Here is a 22,703-nt window from a genome sequence, read left to right on the forward strand (position 1 = left end):
AAAACAAGACTAGAATCTTTATTAAGTCATCTTATTGTGCCATAAAACTGAGTAAAATAAAATAAGTTAATAAGTTGTACTTGTACTGGTGTATTTGAGACAGCTGTGTAAGTGAAGAGTTTGAGACGTGTGATGTATGAAGAAATGTAAAGATCAGAATATTTTTAAATATTTCAATTAAAATAATTAAATTATCCTTAGTAACACAAAAGAGCTGGCCGTTAAATAAAAAAGTCAAAGCGTAATTAGTCTTAATAAAAATAAAAATAATAATAATTTAAATAAAGATATTTTAACTAGGCCGTTTTGGAAATTGTGTAATTACAGATGGTTGTGGTAAAATCTCCCCTGCCTTGACTGTCTAAGACAAATGACAGTGTATTGGGGGAAGCTAATAAGATAAACACCAAAATAGTTCAAGGCTGACAGCAAAATAAAAGCCATCCATCAAGCGAAGGCTGCTTGGACGACCTGCTGTGGCATCTGAGGAGTGCTATGGACTGTCTGCACCTGTCCCATCTGTAGACAGCCCAATGTTAGCCTACACATGCTAAATAACATCTACAAACACAACCTTGGTGCATTAGTTAAAGGTGGGGTATGTGATTTGAAAAACGACCGTCAGATTTTGAAAATACACAATTCAAATGGTCCTACCTTCTTTCCTCCAACGCTGGCTCTGACTCCACCCATTCGAAGAACATGGACGCGCAATCATGCACGAGCAAAAAATTAAGATGCGCGAGAGATTATAATGACGATTTACTACTAATCATGGAATCGGCTTTACTGACGAGATGTGCATGCGTCACGAGCTTTGAGTATGCGCATGAAGGGGGTCACGCGCGCTGGGGGGAGGGGGGTCTGGTGCGACCGCTTGATTGACGAACTTAATGTCCAATGATTCCAGGTGGTCTTGGAAATCATTGGCTGGAGTTTTTCGAGTCCTGCCCGTTCCACAGATCATTAAATTGCTTAATTTTCATTTCAGTGCTTCTAACTCAGTGGCTGTAAGTGTGTTAAGAATAGGATTTCAAGTTATTTTGAAAAAATAGACAAAAAAAGAGAATCACATACCCCACCTTTAAGTTACTTGTGCAACTAATATTGTTAATATAATTCCTTTTTGATTGATTATTAAATAGTTTAATAAGGTTTGTACTGTATATGTTAGGTTCCATGACAGAATTCAACATAATATAAAAAATTTATATTACTATTGGAACTGCCAGTTTGCTAAGTTTCAAATGATTATTAAACAGCAAGGACAAAATATGCAAAACCGGCAGCCCTTCCGGCGCACTTAGTGTCTAAATTCACTCACTCGTTTTTATTCACTCCTTCAAGTGGACTATATTTGTAGGGGGGTATAGGGGGCGATGCCGAACACAGCCCTAGTCTCAGCCTCGGCACACAGAATTGGAAACACTTTAACACTGGTTGAACTTTACAATATGTCCGGGAGCGTGTCGCGTTCTTTAATGGTCCGCATGGAAACAAAGATGCCGTGATGCCAATTCCCCTCATGGAAGAAGCAAGCCATTGTGTTTACAACTGTGACAACGAAAGCTCATATAAGCCAATAAAATCTGCTATGAAGTCCAGACCTTTTGCTGTCAGTCTGAAGGTCTGGCTATGCGAGCCTATTTATATGCAGGCTTGTGCAAAAGTGTATTTTTATAAAATGTTCATGCAGCATCATAAACAAATCGAATCATTTTCCAACTTGTCAGTCAGACCTTCCCCAGTTACTCTCTTTTATGATGATTTATGTGCTTTAAGGCCAAAAGAAGATCTGCCCATGGCCTCATATCCCAGCAATCAAATCCTAGCGGTGCTTCTAGTGACCCATCGGTGCAGCATCCACATCAATCACAGCGTGTGTTTAAAATGTGTTTGTAAGTCATGCATTCAAGAAGCCTCTCACCTAATGAACTGTAATTAATATCCCCTAAATACTGAAGAACAACCCAGGGAGTTATAGCGGATTCATATTTTTCTGCTGTCCAGTGTTTGAAGGATGTTTCTTCCAAATGATTTTCCAACTTAATATCTGGACTTTGAGAAATGATCTGCCATGCTGCCATAAATCTTAATTAAAAACTAGCACAGTTGCCTTCCTCATAGTCATGTTAGAGTGATCAGACGTCTTTGCTTCCAGGGAGGGTCCCCCTTTTTGGTTGCTTGTCCAGAGGTGCAGATGTCCTTTCCTTGAACACGTCCCCATTTTTACTGTCTCAGTAAAATAATAAAGTGTAATAATCTTAATACTGAAATGAAGTGAAACAACCTAATGTGTAATGCACATTAAAAATGTTATTTTAATCATTTAATTAAAAAAACAAATCATTGTGTGATTTCATTTTATTTTAGTCAATGTATTCTATTTTATTTATTATTTTTTTTGTTTTTTTAATAAAAATGATTATCTCCATGTCTGAAGTTCACTGAGTCTGATAGCTGTAAGCTGCTAGTAAAAACAGAACATATATATGTGGATGTAAAAAAGTGCTTCAGTTATTACAAAATTCATCAATTGATTTCATGCGCAATTTCAATTATATATTAAGCTGAACTAATAAAGCCTGGTTTTCATTTCAGAAATGTGGTCAGCTTATCATGTCTAAGCCCCTTAAATGTAAAGAGTTCAGAAGTGATAGTTTACTGAGACTTTCATTAAGCTAATCATTAGAGGTATGGAAGATGAACTTACTGTGAACACGCTATTTGATCAAACGTTAATATCACTGGCACACAATGAAATTTCACTAATTTTCATTATTTCATTCCCAGTTGTGATTAAAGGGATCAAGGTGTCATTCGGCATATGTATATCCAATAGCGAGCTCTGTTTGCACTAACTAGCAGCTTGCCTGAGCTGTCTTCAATAAGAGAGAGATAGACTTTGACAGGCTTTGGGAACTTTTCCTTAAACTTCAGCCTGGCAACTTTCTACCTCCAGCAATATTAAAAGTTACACTTCGAACAGTTTATTCCGAAACATGGGATGTCATTAAAACCCATTTTCAACTGTAACTGCATATTTTCCCCTCCTGAATGAAGCTGTCATAATCATAATAATCCCCTCACAGTATTATTCCTCTATTACCTGTATAATCCAATTCTAGAGGAATCATTTTAGAGCTGCAAACAAGCAGCCACGAATGACTCTCACTAGGCATATTGGAAACCTCTGCAGTAGTAAGATAAGCCTATTTGATTTGCCTTATGCCATTTATGCTGTTCACAGGGCTTTTCCTCCTCGTACTTTTTAAACCGCTGGGTTGAAACTCAGATTCCTCATTTGTATCCATGGTAATCGATGCACACTTGTTTACATTTTGACTCTGATTAGTTCAGTGTGAGTGCGCCCTGAATGATCTCAATGATGACTTTCCCTGCAGCTGCATGTTATTTGTGCTGGCAAAAGATGACTGGTTCAATAGAACGAATCTCTTTAAGGTCTCTGAACTAAATATAGTGCTTTCATGTAAAAAATCTGGTTAATTACTTGGCATGTTACTTAATACTTACATTTAATGCTCCAGTTTTCTCTTTTTGTTTGATAATATAAAACTTCTGTACCAAAACGGATCTAAAATGCTCCTCTAAATCTACATTGCTAATATTTAAATGGCTTTACCAAGTCATTATGTTTTAAAGGTTATTATTTCAAAATCTGCATATTTTGGAAATATTTACTTTTCTCTTTTTTTGTACACACCATTATTGTCAACACTAGAAAGCGGCGAGTACAAGCATTCCATAATACTGTAAAGCCTGACATGTGAAGAAATATGAATTATATATGTGTGTGTGTGTGTGTGTATATATATATATACAGTATACATATGGCCTGTTAAACTGTTTAATTTATATATATGAAAAAATATATACTTTTGTTGTTATTAAGTATCCTCATATTTGATACATCAGTCCTTTATGGCTCATATAGTATGATTTAGGAAAATAGGGAGAAAAAAACTTTTATTCAGAGGCCCAAACTGAGCAAAAAATGTGCAATTTTGCTGATATTTATGTGTCCAAAATCATAAACATTTAATTTAATGTAAATCAATGAGTTCTTTATAATAGTATGGAAGACTACTTGCATAAAATGAAGTAATATGATATTTAAATGCTTAGTTTGATGATCAAAGATTTTTATTGTGGGGGACAAAACATAATGCATACAACCCAATAATAATTGTTTTTTAGCAAAGCTTTGATCATGTTGATAGTTTTGAGGCCTTAATTTCGAGAAATTTGTGTTTCAAATATGATACAGTAGGCTTTATAGGGTTAATAACCCACTCTGTATGTATGACTGACCTATTATGAGCAATTATTGATAAAATTTCAATTAACATGGTCTATTCTTGCTCGACCACAACTAATGTGTTCATTGTGCTCACACCTGATATTGGCTTAAACAAACACAGTAGTAGATCGATGGTGCTGATTCAAAGGTGAAATAGGAGGAGGATTATTCATAGTCGTGACATTTCAGTAAAACATTGTTTTTACCAAAATATGTTGGCATTTTATAATCAGTACAAGCTATACAATTAGTCCAGTGAAGTGTCAGGTGGTGCATAGGGAGCTGTGTGAGATGAACACCGACCTTTTACAGGACAGTTGAGATGGGAAGAGCAGAGAATGGAGAAATTAATAGTTTCCTGTTTTAATGAAGCGTCTAATTAACTCTGAGAGTCCTTATAAAGACCTGGAGACTCATGCAATAGTCTACATAATAGCTTATGCATTATGATAAAATTACCATGTCCGTTAAGCTCGGTTGTGCTAACCTTATTATCAAAGGATGAGGTAGCATTTTGATTCTAGACCAGCCTACCTTGACAGTGCTTCAAACAAAATAATTAACATTTAAATGTAGTTTTGATTAATAATCTACCATATAATAATCTATCATTCGTTTTTGTTACAGAGAACTGTTTCATGAATAATGTGTGTGTATATATATATATATATATATATATATATATATATATATATATATATATACATATATATACACTACCGTTTCAAAGTTTGAGTTCTGTACGAATTTCAAATGTTTTTAAAAATTTTTCACACCAAAGGCTACTTTTTTTAAATCAAAAATACAGTAAAAACTGTAATAGGCTATTGTGAAACAAAGCATTTTTAATATATTTTAAATTAATTCCTGTGATGGCAAAGTGAATTTTCAGCAGTCTTCAGTGTCACGTGATACTTCAGAAATCATTCTAATATGCTTCCAATAATAAATTGTGTCTAATGTACACGCTTTTTCTATAAATAACGATACTTATATTAGCCACAAGGTTGCGCCCTATGATTAGATACAGAAGTTCTCCCTTTTTCATATTAGCTGTTTGGTGAATTGTATGGCTAGATTACAAACTAAATGGGTTTTACCAGGTTAACAGACAGTCATCTCCTCCATTTCCCTCCTGAAATAAGCAGACCCCTCATAATATTCAAAAAGCTTCAAAAACAATCAGATAACATAGCTATGAGCTATCCTTGCCAATTGTGCATTAAACTGACTAGCAGGCAGCAGGAATAAATCAATCAACAACAATAAATATAGAAAACTCTCACCGTCTTATCTGAATGTGAGAGTGTGACCCCTTGTTTAATACCAACAGCTGCTTTGCATGTCCAGTCAGATATTTTTAGGTGTGACAAGCACAGAGGAGACTTGCACACAAGATTTTAAAAGGCAAAAGGACAACAGCTCAAGCTATCACCCCACACAAAACACTGTAAAGAACACACTTTTGATGGCCAGGTAGGACAAAACATGCTTGTCTATTCCTTAAATTTATGTTTATGCTTTCTAAATGCTTTTTTATTGTAACACAACAGATTTGATCACATGGCTGTTGCGATGAAGAGTGCATGGATAGCTGTGCTTTTTGTGATAATGGCAGCCAGACTGGGCGTCTCTCAGGAGGAGAACACAGAGCTGGCTGAGCAGGATAGCAGGGAACCTTGTGCCCGCTGGATGAGGGGTGTTTCTGGAACCCCAGGGTTCAATGGAATCCCCGGGCGGGATGGACGTGATGGGCATGAGGGGGACAAGGGAGATATCGGAGATCCAGGTGATTCATTAGCAGACTCCCAATAGTATTTAGTCCCCATGAAAAATACACTTAAACCACACTTTAATGTCTAATGTCAAAAAAAGACCCTAATTGGTTCCAATAGGCCTACAATTCACAGAAAATCACACTGAAAAACAGACGAATAAATAGGGTAAACAAATAAATCAGGTTAAAACAATAAGCATAAAAAAGCATTTGCCAAAATACATACAGTAAATATGTACAGTTGAATATGTAAATACAGGATACTTGGAAAAAAACTTACATTACAAAATGCATCAAAAATGCTTTTATTTTACAGTTGCATTTGGTGGTGGGGGTTAATTCCAAACCTAATCAAAAGAGTTACTAGAAAATTACAGGTAGGTGAGTCCGATCATGGTTTAAGCTAAACTCTGCAGGAAAGTGGCTCTCCAGGAATCCATCAATTGGGTACCCCAAAGAACCTTTTAGAGAGCAGTTCTTAGAGGAACCTTTTTTTGTGGAATGAAAGTTCGCATGGATGTTAAAAGTTCTTCATTGAACCATCAATGCCACTAAAGAACCATTTGCAAGGCATGTTCATGACCCGAAATGAGAAAAAGTCACAAAAGTTCAACAAACACATCACAGGTTAACCAGTATTTCTGACAACTCAAAATTCTAAATTGACCCGCAACATAAAACTGTGAAACACAAAAAATAATTTGTGAGTGAATATACCTTTGTGGACTCTTCTGTTAACAAGAGAAAATGTTGTCACACAGCAGCTTACAGTAGCGTCTTGAATATTGTCTGTATGAATGAATGAACACAAAACTGACTGGAGCAGCTCCGGTGGACAACAGTGACTGGGTCTAAAACCCTCATACCTCAGTCACTGAATTTTACAGGAAACCACACAAAACTCGCAACACACTTTAGACATGCATTTGTGCTGTGCTGTGCTATTTACAGGTGTGAGTTTGGTTATAGAAAGTATAGTTCTCACTCCCGTAAATAACTGAACTGTGTGTGAACGTAACCATATTAAGGATTCAAATACAGGACTGACAACCGTATTCTACTGCTCTGTGGCCTAAGTCTCTTCAATTATCTTTGTCAAGGCTCCAAAGGACCAAATGGAGAGCCAGGTGAACCAGGGGACGAAGGACATACAGGCAAAAGAGGATTTCCTGGAAACCCAGGTCTGAAAGGAGAAAGTGGAGCGGGTTCCTTCCCCTACTACTCAGCTTTTAGCATGGGACTTACAGGTAAAATCCCCCCCTCTAGTGGAGCTCCAATCCACTTTACAAAGACCTTCTACAATGAGCAGCACCACTACGATGACATCTCCGGAAAGTTTCGTTGTGCGATCCCTGGGATCTACTACTTCACATATCACCTCACTATCAACGGGAAGGATACCAAGGTAGCGATGTTCCAAAATGGCCGGACTGTGGCCTTCACTCTTGACCAGTTCCACAACGGAAATCTAGATCAGGCCTCTGGAGGGACGATTTTAAATCTGTCTGCTGGAGATGAGGTTTGGCTTCAGTTGTATGATGACATATTTGATGAAGGGATTTATGCTGATATCAACAATGACTCCACCTTCACTGGCTTCCTTTTGACTCCTAAAATCTTAAGCAACCCATTTGACAACCGCAGACGATGACACCATCTGTATTTGTATCCATAGGTTCACTTAATCTCATTGAACAGTTTAATGGAGCATGCAAAGCTTATTTGCAGTGTGTTTTTTTATATATATACTGTCAATTTTAGATTTATAGGCCAGATCACAGGGAGTCTGCATGCCCACCCACTAAACATCACATCTAGCCGACTGGCTTCCTTTCAATACAGCAGTGTAGTTTTGCACACATCATCCTAGCAGATCAATGTTCAAGGTCAGTATGTGTCATCATACATGCTGAGCTATGACCTTATAATTATATTTTTGTTTAGAATGTGTATTGGGGTGTAAAATACTTGCAATCTTCTACGTTGTACTCTTTAATCGCTGTAAGTATACTATCGTTTTTAATTAACCAAAATAGCTTCAAAGCTGATGAGAATTTATATTTATTAATGTCAATTAGTCGGTTTCTGTCTCACAACTTTAACTGTGTTCTAGAATTAGAAGAATCCTCTTCATTATGGAATGATTTAGCAAAAATCTGGCAAATTATAAGACTGCTAAAGTTTAAACTACTGTTGGGGTGCTTATTAAATATGGATTTGCATGCTAATTTAGTGCAGGCTATTTCATTATTTTTTAGTGTGTGCATGTCAATTTCCACTCAATCCAGTCGACATTTCTTTGTATAGCACTATTCACATTTCACAATCGTTTCAAAGCAGCTTTACATGAAATGAATGAAAAAGTGTCCATAATTAGTTTATTGCATTGCTCTGTGAATGCCAATAGGAGTTGTGGCATACTAGTTTACTTGTATGATATTCCAATCAAAATAAAAAAAAATTATGCCAAAAGCCTTTTAAAAAAATTAGTTCATTTATTTGTATTGAATTGAAAAACTATTTGTTTGTTAAATTTTGTAGTTTGTCAGTAGAAATCTTACATTGGCAAATAAAAAGACCTCAAGATCATTGAAGCTTTTATTTGAAACATTCAAAGAAAAACATCTTAGAAATATGCAAACAAATCACAAAGCATCAATTTGGCAATTTAAAAAAGAATACAAATAACCAAGGGCCCAGAAGTTCATTAAATATTAATTTGAAGCGAGATTGTCTGTTGAATCTAACCAAAATGGGAGAGGTGATCATGATTACAGTACATTCATTCAATTACACTATTGATCTTTTATACACTTTGTTTGGCTTATTTTTCCCTCCACAAAGATATGAAGAGCTAGGAAGAGTGCTCCTCCGTTAGAAAATAGAGCAGTCAATCTCCTAGAGAAGCTGCGACACACAACCAGGTTACATGGGTAAGAAACAAAAAAATCCCTATACAAGTGCTGTCAAACTCCAGAGCTAGGAAATTTCAGCAGCTCTCGAAAATATTGTGTGAATCAAGTGAAATCCTGTGAAACTTATCTGCACCTTTACTACAAGTGTGCATTTCCATATTTATCTACAAAAAACACATTCTGTCCTGATCTACTATTTTTGGCATACATTGTCACAGGGATTTATTTATTTCTGTAGTCTCCATTGTAGGCACGGTGGTCATCCTGGCCAGGATACCGACCACCATATCCTCTCAGGACATCCTGAAAACTAGTCGCTCCTGGTTCCTGGGGGCCGTATCCTGCATATGGATCCTCTTGTCCACTCATGTAGGGCTCGTATTGCTGCTGTTCATAGCCTGGGGTCTCAGGGTAGGACTCTTCTCGATGCTGGGGGACCTCCTCGTGGGATTGCTCCTGAGCTGGATGCTCCTGTTGTGGTGAAGGATTAGCGGGTTCGGCCGCCTCGTAGCGGCGCAAGCGGCAGTTTCTGTCATACTCTGGGTCGCAGTCAGGATCAGGCTCGACCACCCCATTTCTGGATCCGTCAGCATTCAGGTGAGGCTCGTAGGCTTCGGGCGTCTGTCTGTGCACAGCACGACGGGGCTCGTTTTGGGAACCCAGTGGGAAGCACTCTTCATCATACCCAATGAAACAGTCATATCCCTCTTTGGTCTTCCCACGAGGTCCCAAAGGATGTTGAGTTTCCTCCGGTTGGTGCCTTGGAGGCTGGAACTGTGTAGGCATGTGTCTTCGCAGGTCAGCCCCAGCAGATGCATCTCGGTACATGGCGTAAGGGTCATGATGAGGGCTCAAAGGTGACCGCATGGCACCGGCTTCAGAGGCGGGCTCGTCCTTCAGATCTTCAGAGGCCAAGCTTCCAAACCTTGTGGCTGTCAGAGGGTTGCAGTTATTATCATAGAGAGGGTTGCAGGATCTCTCCAAGCTAGAAGGTGGGGTTTCGAGGTTCTGCGAGGATGCCAGAGCAGCAGCATAAGCACAGTATGGGTCAACCCGAGGGTCACAATGGGGATACCGTAGATACAGACTAGACGGCGCCTTCTGGGCCATATGGGGTACGCAGTGAGGATCCGTCTTTGGGTCGCAGCCGAGATGGGCGTAGGATGGGGCCGGGGCAGTAGCGGGCTTGTATCCGTAAGCAGCACGGAGATGGTACTGCAGACACTCAACATCTTCTGCATCACAGATGCGCAACAACTCAGCTCTCTTCTCAGCTGACAGGAAGGGTTGCACCAACGGAGAGTAGTAGTAGTAACTGGAATGTGGATCCTTCACCACAGGGGTGTGGGGGTAAGCTGGGGCTTTCACTGGAGCAGGTGCAGGGGCTTTGACAGCAGCTGGGGCCGGAGCCAAGTAGGGGTAATATGAGTATCCCTTTGAGTACATGCAATACGGGTCTCTGTAAGGGTCACAAGACTTGACTGGGGCAGGCACTGGTGCCTCAGCCTTGGGCTTGGGTCTGCTGGTGTACGAGGCCACGCAGTTTGGGTCATCAGACTCGTTACAAGACTTGTATATGTCTCCTAGGTGCTGGAGGTACAACTTGTAGGAACTGCGTGACTCAGCCCGATTCTTGTTCTGCAAGTATGCCAGATAGACACGATCCAGCTCTGCAACCTGAAAGTTGACAACGAATGATCTTGATTCAGTACTTGGATTATACAACCAACATAAAAAACATAAGTAGCCTGAATCATACCCTAACTTTTTTATAGTTTTAAATTTACAGTAAGTATTTTCACGTGATGGCCAATAACCGATAAATGGCCGATATTAAACTTTTAAAACTTTTTTTTTAAATAAATTTATAAAAACAATTAAATTAAAAACAAATGATAGAATAAAAATAAAACACTAAAAACAAGTGAATATTGACATCCCAACATTATAATCTGCAGAATTAAAAATGGTTATTCATTTTCAGATTTGCTAAAAATTACATTATTAAATGATAAATAATTTAACTTTTAGGGAGGATTAGAAGATGGCAAAATGTACAATCTAAATGTAAAAATGCACGACGACCATGCGCGTTTAAAAATCATTGGTTGCTACTGATAAATTAAAAAATATCAACCAATAATCGATATGGAAGGTACCAATTATACTGGGCATTCCTCAGATTAACCTATAAAACTACGAACGGTTGTTGTAGGTCCTGCAGGTGCACTGTGTTTTCCTGTTTAGTGCTGTATGTTTAGAATATGCTGTACTCACTCCCTCTTGGTTCCCATTGTCAGTGAAGTATTTATACCAGCTCCAGAAGTCAGAATGCTGCTTGTACCAACTGATGTTTCTCCTGCTGCGGATTAGTCTCTTTGGGCCTGCCTCAACGCCTGCCTTTTCATCACTTCCATCTGGCAGAAACATTATCTATTAGTTAATTATACATATCTAACATTCACACACAGATTATACTGTAGCTATACAACAGATATATGGATTGAATTTGAGGCTCAATAAAGACTGACAGAACAGGAGAACAAGCCATACTTACCATCTCCTTTTAAACGCTGGGTCACAGGGCCAGCCAACAAAAGCTCTGGTAAAGAAGAAGAGTAGAGAGAGAGAAAAAAATTAGGGGGTCCAAGTCTCAACCAGATGTTGCCTTTGTCAAAGACAGAGTAGAAAATGCTTACAGACAGTAAAGACCCAATGAGCTGAGGGCAGCAGGATGCAGTTTTACAAGTTGTGTGGGGGAAGGGAAGGTGGTAATATACAGGGGTTTGTAGGAAATTAATCTTCAAACAGCGCACATCAGCACTTTGATGCCTGACAGGGGGCTACAGTAACTGGGCTCATACAAGCAAAAGCCATAAAATCTACAAAGGGAAGGAGCCTATATACCTACAGGTGAACCTAATTATCCTACCATCAGAAAATGTCTGAACTGACATCTTTTCCATCTTAACTCTCTGAAATAACGTTCATCTCTTCTGGAATGGAAAGGAGGGGATCACGGATGTGTAGTCTTTACTATGAGGTGATCTCAGTGTCTTATTTGATGTAGGTAAAGGAAATGTTGCTCTTTCAGAGGATCAGCAAGTTTATTTTATGAGCTTGTAAACTGCTGCCACATCTGGAAACCTGGTGCACTTAAGAGTTTTGCTGACAACGGTTAATCGTTTTATCAGTTGCAGAGCAAAGAACTCAGAAACCTGACACCCCCTCGTTTGAAACAGGACTTTTGGGAAAAAATAAATAAATAAAAAGGGAAAGCTTTTAACAGATCTGGTATTTTATTATAGAACTAATAAAAATAAGGATTCATACTTAACGTTTTTTCAAATTTTTATTAAAACTGTCAGGAAAACCACAGAACAGATTTTATTAACATAAAAAATAATTCAGAAATCTCACCTGGTAATAATAACGTTGCTAACAGCAACACATGGAAGATGGAAGATCTGGCCATTCTTAACCTTCCTGGTTCATTTGGATAAACAACATTAATTATAGCATTTATTTGCATTTTCAAAAGCTTTCATATCCATACTTTAAAATTATGAACCTCAATCAAGATGATAATGAGAGTTGTTATGAGAAAAAGCTTCCTATTGCTCCCTGATATTTTATGATCTACATTTAAAAATATTTGAAAATTTGGAGATGAAGAATATATCTAGTAGGAAAAGAAAACTTTTACATATAGAAAGAATTTGACAATAAATTTACTCTGTATGGTCGATTAACAGCTCATTATTTGTTGTAACATGTAACAAATGGCACAAAGAAAATGAAGTTTTTTCCCTGTGAGACATTTGCCATTTCAAGGTAAGTTAAAAAAAGTTACACTTTATTTAAAGGTGCCATTGTTAGTGTAATTATATATTTAAGTACAGTGTAATATTAATTAACTACATGTACTTACTATAGGGTTAGGGTAGGATTAGGATTAGGTTGAGGGTTATATGCATGTAATTAGGCATCATTTACTGCTATTACTATGGTAATTACATGTAACATATGTAACATGAACACTGTAAAATAAAGTGTTACCAAAAAAATGTTTACACTATCTCATCATATTCCTGCCAATGTCAGTATTTTTGCTGGCGCAGCTTTCAAGATGAACAGAAACAAAACATTTGAAATATTTTCTTAAACGCATAATTATAAAAGGATTTTCTTATGATCTTTAAATTGTACACGAAATAATTTTGGTGCATTCTGTTAGCATAGTAAAAATTGGAGCACATCTACATATTGTTAATGTGCAATTGTCTGTGTCTTACCTGTGTTAGGATGTGGCGACGTGAACCACTGAAGAGACAGCCGACTGGGCCTGGAAGTTCAGCTCCACAGCTGACTGACTGGAAGAGGAAGGTGAGTCAATCCCCTCGTGTACAAGTCTCAACACACCCCTGTACACCGACTGTGCCACCGCTAGAACCTGGCCACAATTTAAACCCAACCTTGATCATTAAAAACAAAAAAGGTGCATCCCATGGGGCCAAGTACACACTGCTTCCAACACTACCATTGGCTTTCTCTGGCCAAGCAAGTCAACCAATCAGATGTTGTAATTATAGACAGACACCGCAGGAGAGAAAAGAACATCAGATGTTTTACATTTAGAAGGCTCTATTCCTAAACTAGATGCTTTCAGAATTGAGAAGGTAAAAAAAGCATATTTGATAACTTTACATTAGCTTTCAGTTACTAAATAAGTGTTTTGTTGTTGTTTTTTTTTTTGCTTTATTAGAACCAATAACAAATCTAAATTTGTTTTGAAGTAGAATCGGGCCAATATGCGTGCAGTTTACATTTTGTCATTAGCATCTGGGACCATCCTATACGTGTCTTAACATTGCTGAGTAAATGGAGGACGACGCTCCCATAAGGTTTCATTAAGCGACGATTCTTGTCATCTTCAGCTAACAGACATTAAACAAATCTCTATATACTGAATATTGAGTCACAGACGAAATGCACTGAACCGTCAAGTGCAGCAAACTTTGTAAAACCCCTCATGGGACATTTTTTCATACGCACATCTGCCAAGCACCAGCTCAATCCATCATCCCACAATTAACTGCACAGAATGACATTAAAAGTGATCTTTCACAATTAAAACCCTGTTTGTTATGCAGATTGAGTTAAAGGGATAGTTCACCCAAAAATTGAACATTTTGTCATATATACAGGCAGAAAAATATTTTTATGTCAATGTCAGAGCGTAAAACATCTGTGCTTTATGTTAACAGTGAATCGCACATGTAATTATGCACACTTACAGATGTTCAGGAATGTACAAAAACCTACAATCAGGGCTAGAAACAGATTTCAGCCTAGGGAAAAAACGTTTATAATAATTCCAACTTTTGACTTGGAATGTCTGGGATTTTTAAAATGTGGAAACATCTGGCAAAGGGAAGACTTTGTATTGCACACAAGTTTATTAATGAACTGAAGAATTAACAAATGCTACATCACTCACTTAAATGCACAACAATGAACATTTTATACAATGGAGAAAATCGTCCATATTCGTTCTCTTCATCACTGAATATCATCGTCATCAAATAGATCTTCAAAATCTGTGGAGAAAGAGAAGTGTAAAGGAGTAGCACAACACACAAAACTTATCTATGAATACAGTACTTTTAATTTGGCAAATTAACCTGAATACGAAGAGCTTTTTTTATTTTTTTTAAATAAACATGCGTTTATCAAATAGTCTGCACAAATATCCATCTCTGACATGGTGTTCCTAAAATAAGGGTATGAGCTCTTATCGGGGTCTCTGGGTTATTTTCCGTGAAGCTTTCAAAAATAATAGCTTCCCTAATAAAAACGCCTCTGACCGACACGTGTTCAGCTACTTCAAGCGCTGCAGAAGGATACAGGGGCCTTAAGAGGGGAAACCTGCTGCGCTGGAGCCAATGAAGCCCAATAAAAGCACTTTACATGGGCTCAGTTTCATACTCTTTAACTGCCTGTGCCAAGCTGAAACTACCTTTACTATCAGTATATAGAGGAGGCGGAAAAGTATAAAGAAATTGTAGAGTATGCATGCTAAGGCACTTTGCAATATTCTGTTGCCAAGCAAACAAAGAAAACAGCAATTTAAATGATGGAAATAATGTTTTTTAAAAAGAAGCAACACACAGTACATATATCACGGTTATTATCGTTAACTAAAATTATTGAAAACATTTGTGGTAATTGAAATAAAATATAAATGTTAGTTGAATATATAACATACACTGACACATGCATACAGTACATAAACACAAACACAAACACATTATATATGTATATATATAATACATTATACATGTATATATATATATCAGGGTTTTCTGTTTATTGAAAAATTTGCAATAAAATATTAATATTATTTGAAAAACAAACTACACGGAAATTAGAAATGTTGCCTTGGCAAAAAGCTTAAATAAGTTTAAGATGAAGCACTACAAGTATTACCTCGACATAAATAAAAATTAAACTGAAAAAAAATAAGCAATATTTAAATTAAAAAAAAAAAAAAAACGAATAAAATGTCAAAAGCACAAAACGAAATTGCTCAAATTAACTAAAAATATAAAAATAAAAGCTAATTAAAAATGTCCACAAAAAAAACTATGATAAAACTAACATAACACGGATACAAATACAACCTGATTTAACTATTAGACAACCCATAAATATCAAACAAAAAATTGTGCCATACTAAAGATCATATGGAGATATACAAATAAAATTGTAAGCAGACAAAATACCTGATTTCAATATAGAAATTAAAAATAGTCATTTCCAGGCCTGGAAAAGTAAATAAATATTGAACATTTGTAGGTTTTGTACATAAAACAAAATCTTGCACAGGAATTTCCGTTAAAATAATTTCTAGTAATGACAAACCATTGGACATTTCAAATAAAGTAATTGATCAACGTATTGTATTGTATTGTGTTATACAATACAATACATATTGTATATGAGATAATTGAGTCATATATGGAGTTTGTGAGTCTCACCATTAAAAAAGTCTGAGTGTACAGCCTTCTCATTGGCGGCCAGATCCATCAGCAGTCCAGTGCTGCCCCCTGCCTGTGAACACACACGCAGCACTACTACCAATACTCTGCTACTACACAGTGGCCTGACATTTACTCAATCATGTATTTTAAACAAACAAGGTCATACTTTTTAGAACAAATAATTAACCACAAACATCTACAAAACATTTATTGAATAAATACCAATGAGATAGGGTGTGCCTCTGAGGAAATTGGACTTATGTAACGTTACTAGCTAGAAGAAAGATTGGCTACACATAAGCTACGTTACGCTGTTGTTTATACAGACTTAAATGAAATTACACATAAATCTGTTTGATCACATATATTTCAGATTTTTTAGCGTGTGTAAATTTAAAGATAAACGTCTTATAACAGAATTTCGTACTGAGAACCATGTGTAAACACCAACCTCATCCAGGTCCACATACGGACCAGCTCCCTCAGGAAACATTTCATCAACTGCTGGCTTCATAACTTCACCGCGAGTATTTAAAAAAACAAAACAGCGATGAATTAATGTTAAAATTGTGCGTTTTTCAGCTCGTTGTCAAATTCACCAAACCCGTTCGTTCGTTGTGTCCCTCTGTCTGTTTCCGGTGGTGTTTCGATTCGCGTTGTCCGATTCGTGAATGAATTTCCAAAGTCGATTTGAATGATTTCTTCAGACAAAACGTTTTCAATACATGTGCATGAATGCAAACTGTATTTCTAAATGACTGGAGTAAATGTAAAAATGAATTAAGGCTGCAAGTACACTGACTGACAACGAAAACTCTTATTAAGACACTACCTAATCGAAAATAAATAGCATTATAATAAAACATCAACAGCCAAATGAGGCTACATGTGGTTTTACATGACTCTCTAGTATAGTAGTATAGTAGAGCATGAAATATGCCACAATCAATGCCGTAAAACGCATCGAACCAGTTCTTTAAAACGAACGGTCTGGAACGGTTCAAAGGAATCGATTCGGGGATTTTTTTCTCTCAGGCTTCAGCTTCATATGACTAGTTGCGTTACATCAAAATGTAACCGGCTGGAAAACGGGTCCTACTGGCACGGTTGGAGAACCGGTCCCCACGGTTTATCGTAGTTCGTAGTGTTTAAGAAAAGGTATTAAAATAAATCTCTGTGAATCGGGATGACACTTTTGTTTTATTTCTTACATTTCCTACTGATAAATAATACATTACAATCATGCATTCTGAAGCTGTTGATGAAACATTACAATGAAACGGTGAATCCTATAAATTCCTTTTTATTAATAGTAATATGGCACAAGATTCATCATTATAAGGCTATAAGTGTTTTTAGTAATATTTCAATAACCATCTTTAGTTTCAAGTGACTTACACTAAACTATGATTGATAAACAAATCACATCCACTTAGTGTTCATGTTGCTCTGCCACTTCATAACCCAGCGTGTCTCCCAGATGCTGATGGGCGAAGAATGTTCTGGCCATTTCATTGATCTGCTCGTAGGCCCCAATGCTGCGGAAGTATTCCACATAGTTCCAGAAATCTGAGGTGGAATATGACCAGTAGGGCACAGCCGGGGGCTTTTCATAGGGTACTATGTGAGAGAAAGAAAAATAGAGCTTGTGTATTTTTGCTGAATTCTTGCATTCCAGAATTCCTGATGATGTGTAACTGAAGAAGTTATGTCTAAATGTGCCTCTTTGTGTCCTCAGACTGACGAACACAACAATACACTTAATATAGAGAATATAATTATAAAACAGCATCAACATACAATCCAATTATGTGTTCAAACAAAAGCTTCATTGAGCATTTTTTAAATGCTACTATTAATACTGAAGGTTATATACCGGCTAAAGGTGTGTAAACAAAATGATAAATAGTCTGTTTACCCCCTTCAGGAATGAATCTGGCACCTGTGGAAGGAGAAAGTAGAGGAAGAGTGAATGAAATCCCTTACAAAGAGTTGATTCAGGCAACTGAGGATCTCCCGAGGGATTCAAGAAATGTGTGCATTTCCTCCTCAAATATTATTCCTATGTGCAAACTTGTCCTGATGAACACAACTCAAGTCTTTGGTGCTTTTAATATTAACATTTCATTGTTTTCCTTTAAACCTGTATTCCAGTTTGTTTATTTGACAAATACCAAGTGCATGTCTATTAAAATCGGTCTTTTTTAATTCTCATATTCTGAAAATAGCTTTCAAAGCAAATATCCAGCCTACGATGTCTAGAGATAGTTATATGAGGAATATACACTACTTACTGCTGAGATTATTAGCAAGAAAACACAGCAAGAAAACCCCAAAAAGCACACTCCACTTCATCTTTCCCTAAAAAAAAAACACACTTTTACTAATTACAATTAAGGTTAAAATATAACATTGAAAAATAGGTAAACTTTTGCTATACTACATTCACGCATCCCTCATAATTGTGTTGGAAATAAACGACATTACCTCCTTTGCTGCACTGATTGTATGAGGTCCGGCAGTTTCTGCGAGCTAAAAGATTTTGTGCTTGACAGGTTCTGCACAGACTGGACCCTGAGTTCAGGAAAATTGTCCCCTCCCAAACTAGATCTACATCATTGAAACCACCGCAAGACAGTCTATGATATGCATTTCAAATCAAATATGTTTATGAATCATTCCATATAAACAAAACAAAAAAAGCATTAGATTCCAAGAACATAATTCCATTTATTCATATTCCATTAGAAATCTAAACACCAAGCATTCCAAAAGGCATAAAAAAAAATGCACTTTTGAGGACCAATGCACATATCAAATTGTGCAGAACAGACAGGAATTTAGTACATTCACAAAATAAACAACTGTTTATTAAAATCATTATTCAGTAATGACACGACACAGAGAACTTCATAACCGGAAACTTCATTAGCAAAAGGTTATGCTTTTATTTATTTTTCAAGATGTGCAAAAATATGTATAGAGCACTATATTGCAGGCTGGGTTCAGCAAAATTATGCAACATGAATGCACAAAGTTTTCTGAGCCAAAATTATAAATTTTAGTTTCTCTGTTTAAAAAGGACCATCGCATCCTTGCTGATCTGTGGGTATCATTTTGCTCACGTCGATGTTGTCACGTGAGAAGATCTCTTTGGCGTGGTAGACGGCCTCTGCGGGCAGAATGCGGGAGCGTGAGAGGATCCAGGCATAGTCCACATGAAACAGCCTGAGAACATCAGTGCACGAATAAACAAGAGAAATGCTGTTGTAGTCGGTGGACAGGACCCAGTATGGGGCGTAGGGTGTGACTGAAAAAAAAAATTCACAAAGAGTCAATAATAAAAAAAAGAAATGCTATTCAAACTTGAAAACAATAGAAAAGAGATTCTAATGTTCTAGATTTGAAAACATTGATGGACTTACAGTAGGAGAAACTGACTCCAAGCTTTGCTGGCTCCCTCATGTCCTGAACGACTGCTGTACCCTCTGCTTTTCTTATTTTTCCTTTGCTGTTTTATATAGATACATGGATAAATGATTGTGACGAAAACTCTATTTAGAAGTCAAAAGACCTGATTTGGTCTATATATTACTCACTATGTCTGAACATTGAGAACTTCGATGGTGTTGTCAGGTCTTAGCGAGTAATTTGCCTCAATGCACTTGCCTTTCGCAAAGGATGCTGGGAGCTTTTCGATCTCATACCACTTTCCAAGGTACTTGAAATGTAAGGTAGAGCTCATATAAGCAGACAGTACAATGTTAAGAACACAAGTACACTCAACAAACAAAAAAATCAGTAATTATTTTTTCACTCTCATGTCATTCCAAACCACCCAAAAGTTGAAATTTTTGGGGGGTGAAATATATATTTATATAGTCCTACCTTGTTTATTTCAAAGTTTGGCTGTACCATTGGTGTTGGGCAGGGGCCCCAACGAAAAGTCTGAGCAGAAGCCAAGGGAAGCAGAAGAGGTATGAGCAACACAATCATGGCCTTCATCATGTCAAGAACTGCTGTCTCAACTGTGACGAGAAAGTTATGGAGTCATGAGCTCAAGGGCATTAGTCATTTCATGTTGTGACAATGACAGTGTTAAAGGGATATGTGTATGATTTCAGCACAATGGCTTGTTTGAAAATCCATAACTTTACGTGGTTTTGTCTAATTACAATAAGGGCCGGTGTTCTGTGACCCACCGAATTATGTGACTGGCTGTATTGAGCCAATAGGCCTAATCACAATTCCCAACCCTATATCACTACATTAGTTAGCGGTATAAAACTGGTTAACACGCGTCTGGCGTTTACTGCGATGGAGTGTAAAAACAACTTGCATTCGGAAAACTCGCGTATCGTTATTTCTGCCGGTGTCTCACGCGTTCTCCGCGTTTTTAAATTGGCGTTTCAAGTTAACAGAAATAATTTTAAAGTCGCACCTTTTGGATGCGTTTCACCTTTTGCGTTTCTCCGTGTGAATCTGAGAAAATAATCATGTTTTTTTAGACGCCTTTTGTTTTGAATAGCATGTTTTTTTTTTTCTAAAGCTGTCAAACCAGCTGGACCCGTTTGCAAAGACAGAACAAATCAGTGGCGTACACGTGCTATGTAACTATGTTATGTTATAAAACTCTGTGGTTACGACATTTTTTGAATAGTATTTTTTGAATCACGTATTGATTAAATTACGACAGGAATATAGGCCTATATATATATATATATATTTTACTGTAATGCTTTTGTTAAGGCTAGATTAAATCATACTGTTGGATAAAATCAATAGCCTACTGTTTAGTTTTGCTTTTTCTATGAATGTGGTAACGTTAGTCCTAAAAAATACACAATACAAGTATAGACAGAAAATAATACAATTTAAGAATTATGATAAAATATTATGATATAAATATTATTATACAGTAAAAAATCACAAAATACATCACAAAACAGGCATAATAACAATGCAAAGTAAATGGATACCTGTCTCAGGGGAAGATGTTGTTAAGCACAGAGTTGAAGGTGTTGAGTGTGCGCTGCAACACTAACTGTGTGCTGATAAGAGAGGAGGAGACCTCATAACAGACTGAGATTGTGTTGTAACAAGAAGCAGCTGATTATGTAAATAGATATCATGAGAGTAGTACTGCAGAGACAAGGTGTGTGCTGTTTGTATCACTTTATTTGTCCTTTTTACAGAAACATTTCCTATTCAAACAATGACAGAATGGTTTATAATGTGGATCAGGTGACCATAATCAATTATCAAGATTATTTTCAGCAGTTTCAGTTCATTATTCATTCATCAAACTGACAATCAGACTTTCCCAAGGGCTGTAGACATTAAATGAGTCCTCCAATGCTCGTGATGAACAAATGACAGTGGCATAACCTGTTTTAGAGTGATATAACTATGGTAGGCAGTTAAGTATTATTATACAAAACAAATATTAATACTGTTATATAAGTTAGTAAAAGTATATTATATCTCATAGCTTCACCACCTTTTTTGGTTCAATGTCAACTTGGTAAATGCCACTGCTGTTAATTCCTTGATCAAAATCAATAGCAAATTTACAAAAGGTGTTTTTCACAAAACCTTGTGTTAAAACCTTTTTAAATCCAAGGTTTTAACCCCGGGTTAACAATAATAAATGTGAAAAGCAATAATCCCATCTCTCCCAGAAGTTTCAGGAGTCAGCTGCATTTTGATATTGGCTCCCTGACGGCCACAAATTATACAATATTCCAGAAAACGATTTTTTTGGATAGTGAGTGAAATTAGTTTTTGCTGGGTGCGATGTCTGGTAAAGCCCAAGATTTTTGCAATCTGCATACACTCTCAAAAATAAAGGTTCTTTATTGGCATCTATGGTGAAGAACACTTTTCGTTCACAAAATCTTTCCATTCTACAAAAGGTTTTTATTATGCTTGTGGTGGCAAACAATTTTACATCACTGAATAAGAGAGAAACATGTACCAATTGTCTTTAAAGGTTATTTATTTTCTTGCAAGAAAAGGCCAGCGGTCATACAGTCATACAGAATGGCTGCAGAGTGGGACAAATTACAGGAGGGCATCCATCCTTCTTTATAGTTGACTCCCTCTATGTCATCAGAGTGACTAAATGAACAACATGTCCCATAACTAACACATTGTTGCATCTTCCTATTTCTAGTTGTTACTTCCTATATGTTATCAGACTGGCTAAATGAACAACATGACCCATAACTAACACATTGTTGGATACCCTTGAGTAAAGGCCCTTTGTCTCAGTCATACATTAGTCACACATTTCTCATTGTCCAGTCATGTTTTCTAAGATTCTATGCTTTAAAGGTTATGCAAACATATAGAACATATTACATTTCTTCCTCAATGCTTCTTTAGATTATTAAAATGTTCATCACACAAAATGGTTCTTCTATACAATGCTGTGAAAAACGGCAAACTATCGGATCCTTTATTTTATAAAAGTGTATATAGCAACTAAAATCGGTTGAAACGGTCCAGTGGGAAATAAAGACCATTCCTCATCGACCATCAACATTTATGAAGGTTTACCTGAAATGATACATGAATAATTAACCTAACAATATTTTAAATCTAATAGTCCGACTGACTGATGAGATGCCTTCACAAAGACGAAT

At 36.8% G+C, this 22,703-nt stretch overlaps 5 protein-coding genes across 6 annotated transcripts; 1 reads left to right on the forward strand and 4 right to left on the reverse strand.

Annotated features, from left to right (window-relative positions):
• The first annotated feature begins 5,671 nt into the window (after positions 1-5,671).
• On the forward strand, positions 5,672-8,687 carry adipoqa (adiponectin, C1Q and collagen domain containing, a). Its single transcript, XM_077244918.1, has 3 exons — positions 5,672-5,797; positions 5,875-6,110; positions 7,199-8,687. The coding sequence occupies exons 1-3, from the start codon at positions 5,790-5,792 to the stop codon at positions 7,747-7,749; spliced, it is 795 nt and encodes a 264-aa protein (XP_077101033.1). The 5' UTR covers positions 5,672-5,789; the 3' UTR covers positions 7,750-8,687.
• and1 (actinodin1) lies at positions 8,574-13,388 on the reverse strand. The gene is made up of 5 exons (XM_077244917.1): positions 13,309-13,388; positions 12,434-12,499; positions 11,571-11,615; positions 11,291-11,430; positions 8,574-10,690 (listed from the first exon to the last, which is right to left on the reverse strand). The coding sequence occupies exons 2-5, from the start codon at positions 12,486-12,488 to the stop codon at positions 9,236-9,238; spliced, it is 1,695 nt and encodes a 564-aa protein (XP_077101032.1). The 5' UTR covers positions 12,489-12,499; positions 13,309-13,388; the 3' UTR covers positions 8,574-9,235.
• Positions 13,389-14,453: 1,065 nt separating this feature from the next.
• On the reverse strand, positions 14,454-17,053 carry cops9 (COP9 signalosome subunit 9). Its single transcript, XM_077244071.1, has 3 exons — positions 16,508-17,053; positions 16,054-16,126; positions 14,454-14,613 (listed from the first exon to the last, which is right to left on the reverse strand). The coding sequence occupies exons 1-3, from the start codon at positions 16,568-16,570 to the stop codon at positions 14,576-14,578; spliced, it is 174 nt and encodes a 57-aa protein (XP_077100186.1). The 5' UTR covers positions 16,571-17,053; the 3' UTR covers positions 14,454-14,575.
• A 344-nt stretch (positions 17,054-17,397) lies between these two features.
• otos (otospiralin) lies at positions 17,398-18,615 on the reverse strand. 2 transcript variants are annotated; one of them, XM_077244921.1, is made up of 4 exons: positions 18,544-18,615; positions 18,351-18,417; positions 17,975-17,998; positions 17,398-17,676 (listed from the first exon to the last, which is right to left on the reverse strand). In XM_077244921.1, exons 2-4 carry the CDS (start codon positions 18,409-18,411, stop codon positions 17,489-17,491), a joined length of 273 nt encoding a protein of 90 aa, XP_077101036.1. In that variant the 5' UTR covers positions 18,412-18,417; positions 18,544-18,615; the 3' UTR covers positions 17,398-17,488. The 2 variants fall into 2 exon arrangements, with proteins under 2 accessions (XP_077101036.1, XP_077101037.1); XM_077244922.1 differs by lacking the exon at positions 18,544-18,615 and having other exon boundaries at positions 18,351-18,485.
• A 151-nt stretch (positions 18,616-18,766) lies between these two features.
• Positions 18,767-21,179, reverse strand: apodb (apolipoprotein Db). The gene is made up of 5 exons (XM_077244919.1): positions 21,036-21,179; positions 19,945-20,084; positions 19,656-19,777; positions 19,482-19,567; positions 18,767-19,366 (listed from the first exon to the last, which is right to left on the reverse strand). Exons 2-5 carry the CDS (start codon positions 20,062-20,064, stop codon positions 19,131-19,133), a joined length of 564 nt encoding a protein of 187 aa, XP_077101034.1. The 5' UTR covers positions 20,065-20,084; positions 21,036-21,179; the 3' UTR covers positions 18,767-19,130.
• Positions 21,180-22,703: the final 1,524 nt, after the last annotated feature.

This window comes from Siphateles boraxobius, unplaced genomic scaffold (assembly GCF_051911475.1).
Source record: "Siphateles boraxobius isolate OS27281-9 unplaced genomic scaffold, OSU_SipBor_1 26, whole genome shotgun sequence".
NCBI classification, from domain to species: domain Eukaryota; kingdom Metazoa; phylum Chordata; class Actinopteri; order Cypriniformes; family Leuciscidae; genus Siphateles; species Siphateles boraxobius.